The sequence below is a fragment of the Lygodium microphyllum genome, chromosome 1, assembly GCF_053477565.2.
Source record: "Lygodium microphyllum isolate KBCC chromosome 1, Lygodium_microphyllum_v1.1.10, whole genome shotgun sequence".
In the NCBI taxonomy this organism is placed as follows: Eukaryota; Viridiplantae; Streptophyta; class Polypodiopsida; order Schizaeales; family Lygodiaceae; genus Lygodium; species Lygodium microphyllum.
This window is the reverse complement of record NC_141135.1, coordinates 152224856-152243171: the sequence shown is the minus strand read 5'-3', so window position 1 is coordinate 152243171 and position 18316 is coordinate 152224856. Positions and strand designations below refer to the sequence as shown.

The 18316-nt window shown below is 41.8% G+C and overlaps 1 protein-coding gene across 3 annotated transcripts in view; it reads right to left on the bottom strand.

Annotated features, from left to right (window-relative positions):
• Positions 1–18025, bottom strand: part of LOC148041832 (Beta-glucosidase, GBA2 type family protein) — a 122477-nt gene extending 104452 nt beyond the window's left edge. For all 3 annotated transcript variants that reach the window (XR_015691622.1, XM_087683034.1, XM_087683021.1), the window contains exons 1-2: positions 17820–18025; positions 17613–17719 (exon numbers count right to left, since the gene is read on the bottom strand). Coding sequence is in view for 2 of the 3 variants with exons in the window: in XM_087683034.1 (XP_087539160.1) it covers positions 17613–17678 (66 nt within the window). In the remaining variant the exon portion in view is untranslated. The remainder of the gene's footprint in view (positions 1–17612; positions 17720–17819) is intronic.
• Between the last annotated feature and the right edge of the window lie 291 nt (positions 18026–18316).

Genomic DNA, 18316 nt, shown 5'->3' with positions numbered 1-18316 from the left:
TGAATCTCGATTTCCAAATTGGATACCATTATATCCCATATTTTATTGTCTTGGCCTTGCATCATACGAACAACATATTGATGCTCACTGTTTTGTTGGGGAAGTTTCAATTTTTTGACAAGTGCATAATTTATAAAATTATGTGTGGCAGAGTCATCAATCATGACTCTAACCCTTTTCCCAGCTATTAATCCATGTACTCTAAGTAAATCATGTGGCCCAAAAATAGGCTGCCACATAGAAGTTGACATACAACACTTATGTTGTACATCCATGTGCAAGACCTCTAAAGATTTATACTTTTCATGGCCCTTTAATTCTAAGGTCTGCACTACATGGATTTGTTTTTCTTTTCCTACCAATGAAAGATGACGGAGAGTCAGAAAAACTCAAAACGATGAAAAGCACGAATCCTTCTCCTCCCAACCACGCCTAGATCCGTGCTGGCCTTTCAAGCTGATCCCTTTGCCAGCCGTCAACTTCACTGAGTCCTACTATTCCTGGACTCTCTTACTCTCTAGGCTCCCCTTAACCCCGTTCGGGCGCCCAAGAGCCCGGACGGTCATTCTCGTGCATGTTCCCCCTAGATTTACCTTAATGTGACATTAAATGTCACTTTTAATATCACATTCCATATTTATGACCTTAATGTGACATTAAATATCACTTTTAATGTCACATTAATGTCACATGTACTTATGTGCTTATGTTACACACATTTAGGCACTTAGTGTGTGTCGGGTGTGAACATCCCCCTACAACCCTAAGGTTTAAGGGTTGTACTTTGTACTTTCAGATTACACTCATTCAGTCTATTCTCTTGGGTGTCGTGCTTCAACTCTGTCTCTCTCACTCTCACACTGTCTACTGAATCTGGCTGTACCTCGATCCTCTGCTCTCACATTTGGTATCAGAGCTCAGTTCTAAGCTTAGCTTCTGCCTGCAACGTGTAGTCCTGACCGCACCCGAGCCACCTCTGTTCTGCGTCTGCTCCTCGTCGTCAGCCTCCAGCGCCAATTCAGCGCAACTCCACCAATACCCTGCTCGTCAGCAACGTCAGCCTCCAGCGCCAGTTCAGCGCAGCTCCACCAGTACCCTGCACGTCAAACGCCAGGGCTCCACATCGTCCGTCAGGGCCCCGTTTCCTGCAGGCGGAGTCAACGCCCGCTCGTGACCACGAACTGCCCGCCTGCCCGCGTCAGACTCGCGACTGGTCAGCCCGCCAGACGACCACGTAAGGTGACCACGTCAGCCTGTCCTGTGCCAAACTGCCCGCCTACTTTCACACACCAGTCTGCTCCACGTCAGGTGCAATTTTAAACTTTTTTTTTAAATTTTCAGCCCAGAACATAGTTCTGGAAGTGGAGGTTCACACGCGGCAACACAGAGCAAGTGCAGGGATAAATTTCATGCAAATTTTTAGACAGGATCGTCAGACATTTTGGGGCTTTTGTGTATTTGGAGGACAGTTGCATTTGGACTGCTGATACAGTCACAGAAAGACTGTTTTTGACAGAAATTTGGCAAAAATTTTGGGGATTTTGACATAACAGTGTTGTACTGCACTGTTTGCACCTTGAGAAGCGTGCAGTAAAAGACAGTTTTCTGACAGAGTACGCCCTTGCACATTAATTGCAGAAACGTATTTGCTGCAATTTCTGGAAATTTGCAGATTTTCAGTTCGTACTGCTTTGACATTGCTCATTTTGTCTTTGGAAATTTGTCATCATGGCAAATCAGGGAGGTGATGTTTTTACGTATGTATCCAAGGAGGACAGATTGGACGGAAACAACTATTCCCTTTGGTCATTCATGATGAAAAATGTATTAGTGGCCAAGATTTATGGGATTATGTCAGTGGAGAGGAAACTCGAAGGGGAGTTGTAGCTCCCGTTACTCCTCCCCAAGGCGCACGTGGACAACGGGGATCTCAGCCCGCTCCACCTCGGCCACTTCCTCCAAGAACTGCAGCTCAAAAAGCTTGGGATACCCGTGACGCACAGGCCTTGTCGCTGATTGCTCTGGCAATTCAGCGGTCCATCATACCTCATATCCGTTCGGCATCTTCTTCACGAGATGCATGGTTGACTTTGGAGAATATGTTTGCAGGAAAAAATGAGACCCGGATCTCTTTCTTGAAGAAAGAGTTGGAAACTTTGAAGATGCATGAAGGTGATTCTATGCAGGATCACTTAAACAAAATTCAAGACTTGAGGGAACAGCTCATGAATGTAGATGAGTATTTTTCGGATGCACAGTTGATATCCACCACCTTGAATTCCCTACCTCCTTCGTACTTGTCTTTTCATACTGCATTGAACCTCACCATGAGGATTGCTGAGCACCCACTCACTTTTATTCAGCTGGTTAGCTTGCTTCTAGAGGAGGAGCAAACACGGAAAAATAGTGGTGTGGATGCTATAGTCTCTGAGCAGGCTTTTGTGGCAAGACAGAAAGGCAAGAACAGCAAGGTGAAAAATGCTCCACAGAGTTCTGGCACTTCGGGCACATCGCAGAATCAATCACAAGGGGGGACGCAAGCAAAGAAAGGAAAATGTCATTATTGTAAGAAGCTCGGCCACTATATCACTGAGTGCAGAAAGCGCATTGCCAAAGAGAAGAAGAAAGAGTCAGGAATGTCTGTTTCTACTACTCCTTCCACTGCTACTGAGTCCGCGTCCTTTGTTGTGGACAGGGACTTGTTTTTACACTTGCAGTTATGACATCTCTTGGGCCGATAGAGCACTTGGCTCTACAGAGGATGCTGACACTTGGTTCTTTGACAATGGTGCTTCTAGACATATCACATCTCGCAGAGATTTGTTTGCTTCAGTTAGTGCACCTCCCGTTGGGAAATCGGTACAGTGTGCCAATAATGCATCATACCCTGTTCGTGGTATTGGGGAGATTCAGCTCACAGCCATTGATGGCTCTATTCTCCGCCTGCAGGATGCTTTGTTTGTGCCTGGAATAAAGAAAAATTTGCTTTCTATTTCTTCTTTGGCACGTTGTGGTATGCAGGTCACTTTTGATGATGACCGTTGCATGGTTCGAGAAAAAGAATGCATGACATTGGTCTTGACAGGATCTTTGTGTCATGGTTTATATGAGTTGGATGCTCTTTCAGTAGATCAGTCAGCATACTTGACATCCACTCTTACTCCTGCTATGATACAGGCGGAGTTATGGCATGCTCGTTTAGGGCATGTAAACTTTGGCAGCTTGATGCTTTTACAGCGTACTCAGATGCTGGATGGCTTACCTCTCTTGGAGAGACCTCCTGAGCACTTATGCGAGGGATGCATTTTGGGGAAAATGCATCGTTTCTCATTTCCTCGTGATGTTGCTTTCAGGGCAACAACCAGATTGCAGTTGGTGCATTCAGATGTTTGTGGGCCTATGTAGACCATGTCATTGGGTGGTTGTTATTATTTTGTGACATTCATTGATGACTTCACACGTTTCTGCTGGGTCTATTGTTTGAAAAAGAAGTCAGAAGTGTATGATGCATTTTTGGCTTTCAGTGCACTTGTTGAAAACCAATCTGGATGCCACATTAAGACTCTCCGTTCGGACCGAGGGGGGGAATACATGTCCTCTATGCTGAATTCTTTTTTGCAGCAGAAGGGCATAGTACATTAGTATACTACAGCTTATACTCCACAGCAGAATGGGGTAGCAGAGAGGAAAAATCGGTCACTCATGGAGATGGCCAGATGTATGCTGAAGGCAAAGAGCTTGCCTCATAGTTTTTGGATGGAAGCAGTCGTGTGCTTGCCATATTTTGAACAGATGCCCTACCAAAGCCTTGAAGACCATCTCACCATTTGAGGCTTGGAACAGTCGTAAACCTTCTGTTGGTCACTTTCATACCTTTGGGTGTCTTGCCTATGCCCATATTCCACAGGTACTTAGAAGAAAATTGGACAACAAGGCTATTAAGTGCATTTTTATGGGATATAGCAATGAGAGCAAAGGCTACAGACTCTATGATCCCGTTACTAAGAAGGTTTTTGTCAGCATGGATGTTGTTTTTGATGAAAAATCAGAATTCTCCTTGGCTGGTTTGGACACATATCAGGCTGCCCGTGATGTTTTTGAAGGGCTGCTGCCCATTACTTTTGGTGATTCAGCTGGAGGTTCACAAAATGAACCTAATGTTCAGCCAGCTGCTCCTATGGATAGTGCAGAAATTCAGCCATTGGCTGATCGGAATATTCAGCATCATGCTGAAACAGAAATTCAGCAAGAGCTTGCACACAGCCAGGATGCTAGACAGCTACCTAGATGGTATTTGCAAACTATGAAAGATAGTCCTTTGGATGCACCCATGGCTGGTCGTACTAGAAGGCAAACTCGTTTGCATGATTCAGCACATACTATGGAGTTTATTATGGCAGCAAGTACTTTTGATAATGAAGAGCCTGAATGTTATGAGGATGCACAACACAGTGTGCATTGGAAGGCAGCCATGCAAGCTGAATTAGATTCTATTACTAAGAATCAAACTTGGGATTTGGTGTCCTTGCCATTTGGGAAGAAAGCCATTGGAACAAAATGGGTCTACAAATTGAAAAGAAAAGCAGATGGATCCATTGATAAATACAAGGCACGGCTGGTAGCTAAAGGCTACGCACAGAAAAAGGGCATTGATTATGAGCAGACATTTGCTCCTACTTCCCGTACGACGACCATCAGGTCTATGATTGCTTTGGCTGCACATTATGGTTGGACAGTCCATCAGCTAGATATCAAGACTGCATTTTTGCATGGGGAACTTCAGGAGGAAGTTTATGTACAGCAGCCCATTGGTTTTGCAGTTGAAGGCTCAGAAAATTTGGTATGCAAGCTCAAAAAGGCACTATATGGTTTAAAACAAGCTCCTAGAGCTTGGTATGAAAAGATAGATGCTTTCTTGCTTGGTCAGGGGTTTCTAAACGGTTCATCTGAGTCTACCCTTTACGTATGTAAAGAAGGGGGATCTATGCTGATTTTATGTCTTTATGTTGATGACTTTTTGCTCACTGGAACACATGCTGATCAGATTTCAGCATTCAAACAAAATTTGCAGCAAACTTTTGACATGTCCGACTAGGGAGTTTTGCATTACTACTTGGGCATCCAGTTCATACATAATGCTCGAGGTATTGGGTTATCACAGTCACGGTATATTGGGCAGCTTCTTGAGAAATTTGGCTTACAGGATTGCAAGCCAGTTACTACTCCCATGGAACCTGGACTGAAACTGTCATTACATGATGACAGTGATTTGTTTGATATACATACATATGCTCCTGCAGTTGGATGTCTTATCTATCTTTGCAATACTAGGCCAGACATACAGTTTGCAGTTTCAGCCTTGAGCAGGTATATGCATCAGCCACGTATGTCACATTGGCAAGCTGTCAAGCGTGTTTTCCGCTACTTGCAGGGTACTCGTTCTCTTGGGTTGCTTTATGACAAGGGGGGACCACTGCATTTACATGCTTACAGTGATTCTGATTGGGCTGGTGATTATGATACACGTCACTCTACTAGTGGCAATTGTTTCTTTCTTAGCACTTCTTGCATTTCTTGGCTTAGCAAGAAACAATCCACTATTGCCACATCGTCATGTGAAGCTGAATACAAGGCAGCTTTCACTACCACAGTTGAATGCGTATGGCTTAGATGCTTGCCAGCTGATTTGGATGTATCTGTTACTGAGCCTACTCCATTGTTCACTGAAAGTCAGAGTGCCATTGCAGTGGCACGGAACCCAGTGTTTCATGCTCGCACGAAACACATTGAGATTCACTATCACTTTGTCAGAGAGAGGCTACATGCAGGTGATATCAACCTTGTCTATTGTCCTACCACCAGTAATGTGGCAGACATCTTCACCAAAGCTCTTCCTCGTGACAAATTTGAAGCATTTCGCGATGCTTTAAATTTGATATCCTTTGGTGGCGGATGATCCTTGTACTCTTGATCACTCTTCACTCCAGGGGGGTTTGTTGGGTATTTTACTCACGCCTTACACCTACGCTCATATGGGAGTGTCGATGATCAGTAGGACACTGGGGCACTTTTTACTCTCGGTAGGAGAGGTTTTTTCCCCCCAGACTTATGGTCTTATTATCGTATGTACTTTTCTGCTTATGTTACACACATTTAGGCACTTAGTGTGTGTCGGGTGTGAACACCCCCCTATAACCCTAAGGTTTAAGGGTTGTACTTTATACTTTCAGATTACACTCATTCAGTCTATTCTCTTGGATGTCGTGCTTCAACTCTGTCTCTCTCACTCTCACACTATCTACTGAATCTGGCTGTATCTCGATCCTCTGCTCTCACATTCTGACCTTTGAGTTGTTCCTCCTGGTCCATGACCATTTGAACCAACTCCTCCCATTTCAAGAAATCTGTCCACCCCAAAGAAATCAAGGCAAAATAAAATGTATTAAATTGGGGCGATAACTACAAAAGAATAGTTATTGATATGTCCTCCAAGGTAATCACCTTCCCTGCATCTTGGGCCTACATCTGCAACTACCGAAGCTTATTGACATGCTCCCACACGGAAGCGGACTTGGAAAGATTCAATGTCCGCTTTTGTATCTCCAAGGATACATGTTTCATAACAGTCACTGGATTGTAATATCGATCTAATTCCAGCCATATCTCCAACTAGCAACTATCAAATGAATGATGTGAGCTATAACGGTTGGAGTGCAAGAGAAAAAGAGGAAAAAGTGGATGCAAGGATTCAGTTTATCCCAATGTGTCTGTACCTTGACCAACCCAACTTTCTCATTAGTAGAAAGCTTGGAGGCATCACGAGCAGTAGCACGATCTATAGCCTCAATCATGAGCTCCACCAAAACATATGACTCAAGGATGGCAAGCATCATTACTCACCAAATGCAGTAACTCTCCCCATTGAGCTTCTAATCAAAAGGAAGAGCCGATAGCAGTGAAACCGTATGGTCCACACTAGACTAAAACTCCATATTGATCTCAAAAGACATTGTCACCAAAAATAACCTGCACAAAAACAAAGGCAACCCTCTCTAACTCTACAAATGGTGCCTGCTAGGGCTTCAATGTATTTTTACAAGATCTTAGGCATTTCGGTGAAAATGCAACCTTTTCTCCTTCATGAACAAAAAAAACCTATTAAAAAAAGGCAACTTCACTCCTTTCCCACCCTACACCTATTTGTCTCAACCTACTAACATTGAAAATGCAAACTTTTGTTACACTGAAACCTCCCATTTAGGTCTACCCACGATCAATCAGCCCTTTAACATTGCTCTAATACCATGTCAATGTGCAACAAATGTGAAAGTATATGACCAAACTAAAGAAAATAGGGGAGAGAAAAGAGAGAGTAGAATGCAAAAATCTACAATAGATGAATGCTGAAATGAAGAAGGCAAATGTATACACGGATTGTCAAATGTGTCTCTGCAAGCTGATTTCTCTCAGCACCTACAAAACCAAGTGAATGATGACCTAGGTAGACTGCCTATAAATAGGCATTAAAAATAACAATAAAATAATGCAGTCGAGTAGTAAAAGTTGACTGACTACTGCACATATGCAATCATGAATAAAATAAAGTCTAAAAATGCTGCACAAACACTATGGCTGCCACATGGCAACCTGCACAACCCACCTAGCCTACCTAACTGCCCGATAAAGCTAAAAATTACCTGTAGACAAGCATCGAGCTGTCCAACCTAATAAATAGAAAATGCATAATTGTGCCCAAGAGTGCTTAACTATACAACGGTAACCTGCCAATGCTTGTCCAGGGGATGAATAAATCTCTAACACCCATATGGTGTGCATACGGCTTGAGATCTAAAGTTGATCATACTAAACACCAATGCTGTAGAAGTAATCCATCAAGAAGTGGTTGTTTGCATATAGAATACTCTTCTCAAATTTGTAAACACGAGATCTTGGGAAGTTGAGGTTTGGGAAATGAAACCCAAGTATGACTTTGAACAAGGTAGGCTATAGCCAATCACCTCTTGCAAGGGAATCAAGCTCCTCCTGCAAGTATCCCTCCATCTATCCAGTGGTATTGGAACATGCCTACCTAACGAATCCTAATAGCACGTATTTTTAGTAGTCCATCAAGAAATAATCAAGGTATCTGCTGTTCAGAACTCCTCAGAATAACCAAACATTCGTAACCTTGAACTACTTGAGTCTACCTTCTTGCGGGGGAAGGTCCACCTCAACCCCACAAGGACCAACCTGAAAACAAGGACCTAATTTAAATACTATAGTCTCCTATCAACCACCTAGCGTCAATCCCTTAAGCCGAATCAAACCATAACCACATTTAGTCCAAAGAGAGTGAGAAACAAGGGGAAGCAATGCGCATTGACCCTCTATCCAAAAAGTAAAGTCTCAACTCAATTACATTAAGGTCATTACAACCTACCCCCATTCGAGGAATCGAGATATCATTATCTCGAGAGAAGCTAGGGATTATCATTTTTCTATGATAAGTTATATCGTAGGACCCATGGATCAGGACCCACCACACTTTCATTGCCCTATTCTAATTATACACAAGCACTTTAGACTTCAAAGCAATACTATGAATTCAACGATAGGTTTATTGCAATATACTGGGGCTGAATTCATTAGAAGAGTAGTATCCATTACACGTATAAGGCTTATTGCATCTTATAAAGATCTTTCTAGGGTTTCTACTCATCTTCAAAGGGTATAATGGGCTCTACGCCTTCATCATTATTAGATTCTTGGATTATACTAAATGCTGAACTTGTTCAACTTCGCTTCTTTGCTAGTTTCTTATCTTCTTGATCTAGTTCAGGGCAATCAACTTGGATACACCCTAGCTCATTACAATGGAAACAGCGGCGAGTGAGGCATCTCCTCACGATATGCCCTAACTCTCCATACTTGTGGTACTTCTTTCCATGGTCCTTTGGATCATCAATATTGAGAGGTAGTTATCTTCAAGACGTGGGCCTCTATTTGAAGATAAAATCTTTTGGCCCCAAGGAGAGCATCCTAAAGATCCTAGGTCGCATAGATTCCAATTGAGTGTCCAAGAGAGGATTTAACCCTTAGCAAAACTTAGCCACCCATTGAGCAATATCCATTGGTGAAGCATACTTCTTTAGAGTCACAAACCGGGAGTAGTATGCTTCCAACCTCAACCCTAACTGATGAAGTTTGAAAAACTCATTCATCTTTAGGGCACAATAAGAAGGTGGAAGATACCTTCCATGCACAGCTTCCTTTATGAGTTCCCAATTAGTAGCAGCCTCCAAGACTCCAATGTTTCTACACCACTCCTTCCACCAAAGATGTGCTTCCCTTATTAGTTTCAACTTGGCTAACATGTCCTTGTTAGGGGGTACATGTCTCTACGGCTCAAAAATAATCTTCCATATATGCAATCAAGACTTCGACATCTATTTCCACATTCTTATCCTTCCCATCAAACTCCAAAGGTTTTATTTACTTGAGAAGAAACCGCTTGCACTCCAATAGGATCAATGAAAGCTCAAATATCTTGATTTTTACAATATGTAAGGTCTTATTTACTTGAGAAGAAATCGCTTGCAATTCAATAGGATCAATGAAAGCTCGAATATCTTAATTTTTACAATACCTAAAGAACTAGTTTAATACGTATCATAAAGCTTACTCATGTTTAAACTTAAGATTTTCTTTAAGAACTAAACTCTTTGCACGCGTTAAAGAGAGAGAGATCTTTTATTCAAATTATTTTCAATAGCTAGAGGCATTACATCATGATAGGGGTTCTACTATGAAGATTGACCCATAGAAATCCAATACGTCGATAGTATGATAGCATGGAGGCTCAACAAAAACTTATTTTGCATTTAGAAGGAAGGCTTGGGTAGCCTTCTTTACAATAATTTTCACAACGAGAGCAGCTTAGAATGGCAATTCTATCAACCGAAATAACTCGAATCACTTGCTTATAGACATAGTGGTTTTGTTAGGGAGGATAGGGTTTGATTTAGACTCTTCAAAAACAAATATGTAGATAACCTTGAGACTTCCCATCCACTATATTCGCTTCAAGTTGTTTGAATATAAGCAAGACACTGGCATTCATGAGGCAATATCTACCTTCACTGTCCAGTATCTTTCACAGTACAATAAACATGGATTGTGGATTCAACCCAGAGTAAGCATGAATCCTATGTGGATGGTAGGGTTTGATTTAGATTCTTCAAAAACAAATATGTAGATAACCTTGAGACTTTCCATCCATTGAATTCACTTTAGGTTTGTTTGGATGTAAGCAAGACGATCGACATTGATGAAGTAGTATATGCCTTCACCCGTGTAGTATCTTTCACAATACAATCAAGATGAGTTATGAATTCAAGCCAAAGTAAGCATAAATTGATCTCTCCTATCGAAGTTCAGAGAGAGCATGGCTAACATGAACATAGCCCAAAATACTAAGAATCTATACCAAGCTTCACCACTCTAATCCAAATTCGTTAAGCATTAGAGACATAAAGAATTTCTTCTCAACTGACTCTTATCTAATTTTAACAATTTGCAAATGATATCTAGATTCATAACTAAGTTTTTCTTTATTCTGATACCAAGTGTAACATACCTACCTAACAAATCCCAATACCACGTATTTTTAGTGTAAAAATTATATGATATAGCAAATAGAATCTAATCAATGAGTAGGGAATACACAACAAATATGAGAAGAACGAAAACTTCTTTAATTCCAAACAAACTAATACAAAAATGACTCATGCACTTCCATTATGAAGCTTTGCTGGCAATCCAGATAGATGATAGGCGAAAAGCTTAAGGCTAGTTGAAAGAACTCTAAGTAGGTAAAAGATAGATTAAAGATGGCTTGGAAGGGGTCTTTCTTTATAGCCCAAGAATATAGTAGTCCGGTCAACATGTCCAACCATATTATGAATCTTTCCTAGTTAGCTAAGGAATATTTTGTTTACCATCGGACCTACAACTCAATGCATTTTGCCTCAAGCTACTATCAACATAACTACTGTATCTAACCCAAACGCTACATCCACAAAGGTCACCCTTTTGCCATCCAATCACATAGACCTCATTCCACATACAAGTGTCCAAACTCACACATAACTTCTCCTCATAATGGAGCCTGCCTTACAACTTTGAGCGCCATGGATCATAGGTGGCACCTTATAAGGAAGGGGTATTGAGCATATCTAACATTTAGTAGTCCATCAAGAAGTGATCAAGGTAACTACCGTCTCAAACTCCTTAGAATAACTGAACATTCATAACCTTGAATCACTTGAGTCTACCTCGCAAGGAAGCTCCGCTTCAACCCCACAAGAACAAATCTGAAGATAGGGAGCTAATTTAAATACTATAGTCTTCTATCAATCATCTACCGTCAACATTTGAGGTGATTGCATTGCTATCATCCCTTAAGTTGAAGCAAACCATTGTCAAACTTGGTTCAAAGAGAGTAAGAAACAAAAGGGAGCAATGCATGTTGACCTCTCTACCCATAAGGTAAAGTCTCAACCGCAGCCCCCTGAAATGGCACTGGTTGGGTTCTAGGATGACACACTAAAACAATCAATGTTCAGCCCTTCCTAACTTTACCTACACTAGCATTCGAGTTTTTATGGAAGTCTCTTAGCTAACTGTGACCACCCTGCAACTGGAAAGATCCATCAAGGATCTAGTCGGGGATCTAACCATCCACTTTCCTCTATTAATATTTTGAGTTATGGACCCTTGATTCGGGCAATCAATTGGCCTTCACGCGCTTTTATAGAGATGGAAAATGGCCCAAATTCAATGATTTGCTAGTCCCTCCACTTGAGTAGGCCAAAAAAAATAGCTTCAACCCTATTGAATCCAAGTCTTGGAGCCTCCAATTTCTGGCACGCTTCCCAAGGCTGCTGTTAAGCCCTAGTTTCTGCTGCAAATTAGGGTTTGCAGCAAAGAAACCTAAAATTTTCCGGACTCTAGTGATCTCAATGATGTAATCTTCAGAGCAAGGCTGTAGAAAGGCTGGGAGATGAGAGAGAATACTAAGGAGAGAGAAAATCTAAACTTTCTTCGCGAAGAACTGAAGAAGATCTATCATTTATTGCTACTGCCCTATCTCGACAACTTATCGATGCAAAGAACTGAAGAAAATCAGTCATTTACTGCTACTGCCTTGTCTCAACAGCCTATAGATGCTGTCACCCACTGTTGATTGGTCTTCTCCTGTCCCTGGCTACCTTAGAAGGTCCTCCAATGGCTGCAAATCAAACCAGCAACATCTCCTCCCCCTCTCTTGCAGGCTGAATACACTCAAAAGGCCTCTCTCTAGTCTCTAAAGACGTTTTTTAGTCTTGCATGGGCATTTTTGACAAGTGGTAACCTTCCCAAATGGTTTTTTCAACATTGTCTATAATTAAATACTAATTTTCAGTCTTTCAATACTGAAAATTAATCTAATAATTATTTCAATGCCCTAAAAAATAATCTGACTGGCCAATAATTAAATTGACTAGGCAACTTCCATGCCTGAGTGTCTCTATGCCATCTTTGACCATCAAATTGACGTTAGGTACCATTAAACGCCACTTCTCTGGTGTCACCAACTGACACTTATGGCCAAATGAATGACCTAGGCCAACAATTGGCACCAGATACCACCAAGTACCTGTCCGACGTAATTTATAGCAACTTTTGCCTTTGACATCCCGAGATTTCCTTGGGTCCCGAGCTCGTAAATTTACTCTAATCCAAGTTACACCTCACATGTGCAACATTTACTGAACCATGTGATTAAAAATTAATCCACATGTTAAGTAAGGTTTCAAAAATACATGTCCTCATGACAAAAGAGAACTTCCAACTTATGAGAGTGGGCTTAACACAAAGACAAGAGAAAATATGATAAGACTAGTAGATAAAGAGGGTAGATATAAGAGTGAATAGAGCAATGTGTAGCAAGGGGACTTGCTGAAAAGAGAAGGTGGAGTGAAGATCCACGAGCACCACCCTCAATTGCTTACTCTCTCCCTATACCTTCCCACTCTCTCCTATATCACTCTCTATCTTCTTACTCTCACCCTTTTATACTTTAATGTCACACACACACACACACACACACACTCTCTCTCTCTCTCTCTCTCTCTCTCTCTCTCTCTCTCTCTCTCAGAGCAGTACAATGCTATAAAAAATCATCAATAGCATTAAGCCTTAGTAGCTAAGGCTTATATGGCCTTTCTCTCTTCACTCGCACGACGACTTTTTCAAAGCCATGTATGAGCTTTGTTGATCAATTCAACAATCCGAGATGAGGATCAAAGCCCTAACCTTGCGCGAAATCATGATGATGATCAAAGGCTGATTTTTCGCTGCTCTCATTCATGAGGCCTGATGTTGCATGTCAACAATGATGGCATTGTTATGGCTGACCTAGGCAATGTGAACAATGATGATAATGCTTTTGATGATCTTGAGAATGACGTCGATGCAAAGGAAGAGGTTGACAACAATGATGATGACGAGGTGGCTGACATAGATGCGAATAACATCAGTTGATGATGGTCAAGGTAGAAACAAGCAAGAGCTTTATTAAGCTTAAAGTCTTTTAAAGAATTTTAATTACATTAAGTTCATTATAGATACACCCACTACAATTATTCTCATACTCCTCGAAGATGAAGGCCGAGTTCTCTCATAATGAACCCTATAGGTTGTCATTATCTAACTATTGTTCCATAAAACTGCTATACATAAACCCTAATCTTTGACATGCATTTTCCCTGACATTGGAAGCTGAATTAATGCTTCAAAATTACTAGTAATCAAGCCTACATGTCTGTAAACATTTATCCTAATGTCTATCCTGAATCTTCAATGCTTCAGCAACCCAAAACAAGGGGCAAATTAGGAGTTTTGGTTGAAATATCTTCGACAAGCAATTCTGTGTCCAAAATGACTGATTTTTACAAACCTTGTCCACTCATATGTTGTAAACAAGTAGCCCTAATTCCGATACACTGTAAAACAAAACTTGCACAACCACACACACACACACACACACACAGATTGATGCCCAATTGTCCAACACCTCACAATGGCCGCAAAACGCTCCCCTCTTACTGTTTGCTCTAAAAAACCAGCAAACATGCATCTCCTATTGCTACTACAACTCTTCAAACACACCAAAACAACGAAGAGAAAACCCCAAATACCCAAGATCATGCCTCTAAGTGAATAATCAGCTCCTTAATCAAATCTCACTTTTTATTAAGAGCTAATCAATGACTTGATCATTAATCGAAGGTATAAACTTTCAATTCAATGAAAGTTTCACAATGCAACATGTTCCTTTTGCTTTATCCTTGTATCACATAGCCTATACACTTGTCCACCACATGCCCCAATGTCAATTTCTTCACTACTAGTGCAATGGTCACCATGCCAAGAGCTAAGGATACCAAAATTAGGATTCATTTTAACTAAATCATTGAGTCCACTTGTCATCCTAGTGACATACTACCTCTTAAAACCTAGCAATTGACCCAAATTGCATGCATCTGTAAACCAAAGCATACCAAAATAAATTCACTGACATGCAACATCAAAAATGACCCAAGCAACATGTGCACCTACTACTACTGTCATATACATATCCACAACTATAATCCAAATCACAATTGTCCAAAAAGTACGACACTTAGTACTGTGGTAAGCATCCATACACAACTACTGAACAACGTACATAGTGTCCAAAGGAGGCAGACCCATGATGACATCAAGATTGACAAGTAGGATAGGCACCAAGTAAATTAGTGATTGAGGGTTAAGGATTAAAACATTCAAAGTTACGACTAAGGCCATCTAACTGTCAGAATTAGACAATGGAGGTAGGCATGTGTTAGGAGTTTGAAGGCTGCAATGGAGATGAGCATGTGTCAATAGGATGTCAACCGATTAGCAATCCATTCCAACGTGAGTAGCATAACAACCTGCCCCTGCTCTTTAGTGTGACAACCTGCAATAGACGACCTATGGCTGACCTATCCTTGCTCTTCAAGATGAAACCTGTCCCTACAACCTGCCCCTACTCTTTAGTGTGACAACCTGCAGTAGACGACCTATGGCTGACCTATCCTTGCTCTTCAAGGTGACAACCTGTCCCTACACACACACACACACACACACACAAGGACTCAAAAATGGATGAATGCTAAAGACTAAATTCCAAAGCAAAGTATGCATGTGGTGTGTGTCTAAGTATGCACTCAACAGGCTCTCTCTCACTAAGAAAAAGACAAAGTACAAGACCACCAAGTAGGCTATGGAAGTGAGAAAAAGAAAGGATATCAATGAACCTAAAACTAGCCGATTGCTCTATGCCATGTGGCATAGCTTGTCAAACTACGGTCGACTAGGCTGTCCAAATGCCAAGATCTACCAATGATATGCCCACCTACTTGTGCTAACTGCCCACTACTTGGTGACTACCCTCGCCTACCCACTATCCATCCAAGGGATATAGCTCTTAACAAAAAGATGCCCACAATCAACTCTATTTATAGAGGATTTAGGTGTGTTTGTCCTATTCTTCAAAAATAAAGTTACGACTAAGGCCATCTAACTGTCAGAATTAGACAATGGAGGTAGGCATGTGTTAGGAGTTTGAAGGCTGCAATGGAGACGGGCATGTGTCAATAGGATGTCAACCGATCAGCAATCCATTCCAACGTGAGTAGCATAACAACCTGCCCCTGCTCTTTAGTGTGACAACCTGCAGTAGACGACCTATGGCTGACCTATCCTTGCTCTTCAAGGTGACAACCTGTCCCTACAACCTGCCCCTACTCTTTAGTGTAACAACCTGCAGTAGACGACCTATGGCTGACCTATCCTTGCTCTTCAAGGTGACAACCTGTCCCTACACACACACACACACACACACACACACACACACACACACAGAGGACTCAAAAATGGATGAATGCTAAAGACTAAATTCCAAAGCAAAGTATGCATGTGGTGTGTGTCTAAGTATGCACTCAACAAGCTCTCTCTCACTAAGAAAAAGACAAAGTACAAGACCACCAAGTAGGCTATGGAAGTGAGAAAAAGAAAGGATATCAATGAACCTAAAACTAGCCGATTGCTCTATGCCATGTGGCATAGCTTGTCAAACTACGGTCGACTAGGCTGTCCAAATGCCAAGATCTACCAATGATATGCCCACCTACTTGTGCTAACTGCCCACTACTTGGTGACTACCCTCGCCTACCCACTATCCATCCAAGGGATATAGCTCTTAACAAAAAGATGCCCACAATCAACTCTATTTATAGAGGATTTAGGTGTGTTTGTCCTATTCTTCAAAAATAAAGCCAAATTGTTTCATAGTAAGCAATTAGTGCTTTTTGGAGCTATTTTAAGAAGAACTAAATAGGGATTAGTGTGCTATAATTTAGAATTAGTGCAAACCCTAATTTAAGTGGCCCAACTGTGTGTAGTGGTGCACTGCTAGAAAACACAAAAGTGTTGAGCTCTGCCGCAAGTTAATGGTGATGAAAGCCTCCAAGGCTAATGCCATGGCTCTCATAACATGTCAAACTGTGCAACAAAAGAAGGAATGAAGGCATGCCATGAGAAGCATTGAACAAAAACAACGCACAAGCCACAAGACAGCAACGGTCAACCCCAAGTGAGCATTGGATAGCACATGCGTGAGGATGCTGCTAAGAGAGAGGGATGTAGACCCACCAAATAGTGTCTACACCAAGAAAGAGAGCACAACAGTCACAATACATCAAAAGTCCTAAGTACAAACTAAACTGTCTGGATGGAAAAGATGTGTCCAGCTACAACACACAACTGGCCACGTTGGACACAATGACCAAACAGACCACAAACAAAGAATAAATGTCAAAGCTCTATAACATCCCCCACTGACTCAATGGTAGGGCTCACAACCAAGAGATAGCATACAATATGTACTACTAACGTGATTGACTACAAACAAAGCAGCACATGTCCCCTGCTGACTTAATGCTAGGGCTTACGAACAAGAGATGGCCATGATGATAACACCACCTCTAATTCAGGGTGGGCCTGAACACCCAAGAGCCCACGTGTCAAAAAATCAAAGGCAATGGAAGAGACTTTGTGAGGTAAGGCATTGTTTTGTCTACAATGGACAACGCAGACTGTCCTAACCATAGCCAGATAGCTCTACTTGTCTCAATGAAGCAAGGTTCGGCTGCTGCTGTGGACGACCAATCTCTAGAAGCAATCTATCGCCACTTGGACAGCCACACAAACAGCACTGTGCTTTGCCTCTGCTGAAAATGGAGCAACAGCGAGCCTGAACACCTAAGGAGGTCCAATACCAGTGTTTAAACTGTGCGCGTGCAGGTTCCCCAAGTTCCATGTGGCAAGCTTCAACGTCCAAAGCAAATTTTTTTGCCAATTCTAAATGTCTCAAAAAGCACAACCAATCTGAAAATTCGAACAGAACTTTCACCCCCAATTAACTCAATCGGATAGAAACACAGAGGTTAAGCCTATCGGCAAATAAGTGTCAAAGAAGACCCTACCAGATGGAGTGTAGATTTCGATACGTAATCTCCAGGAGGCCAGGATTTCTTTCTGCCGGATGACATCTTTGAGCGCTGTTCATATCGGCATTCCCGTGTGAAATCTCCTGCATTACATCAGAACCCTAGCTGAAGAGTTGAGCCACCGCGATGAGTGCCTGTTATTGCATATGGAGAGGACAGCAATGCAAGAGCGGAGTGACATACAAATCTGTGATCGATGCAAGCGGCCTGGCGTGATCAGGCCAGGAGGACGCGATCCTTCAGAGAGAGACTCTGCTTGCACGATTGCAAGGGAAGGAAAGGGGAGAGAGAGATCGAACGCTGGCAATGCTCCTATTTTCCTCTCACCAATCTTGCAAGCGATGAGTTCTTTTGGCTGCTTTTTTCTTTTGGCTGCTTTTGCTCTTCCACATGGCTTCGCTTTGAAAGATGCCAAGTGCTCATACTACGTAGGCCTATCGTCATCAACGAATTACACTAGTGAGTGCGGTAACTTGATGATATGCCTAATTCACGTAGAGTCTTTTTTGAAAGGCTTTTGAGCGTTGAGCGTTGCCTGTACGCCTAACGTCAATAACTATTACGCATTCTGCGTCTACATTCTACTTGTAAGGCACTTCACACATTTCATGCAACAAGAGTGTTCACATATACTTATTATATTTTGGTTCTATGGCTCTCATACAAAACTCGTGTCATAT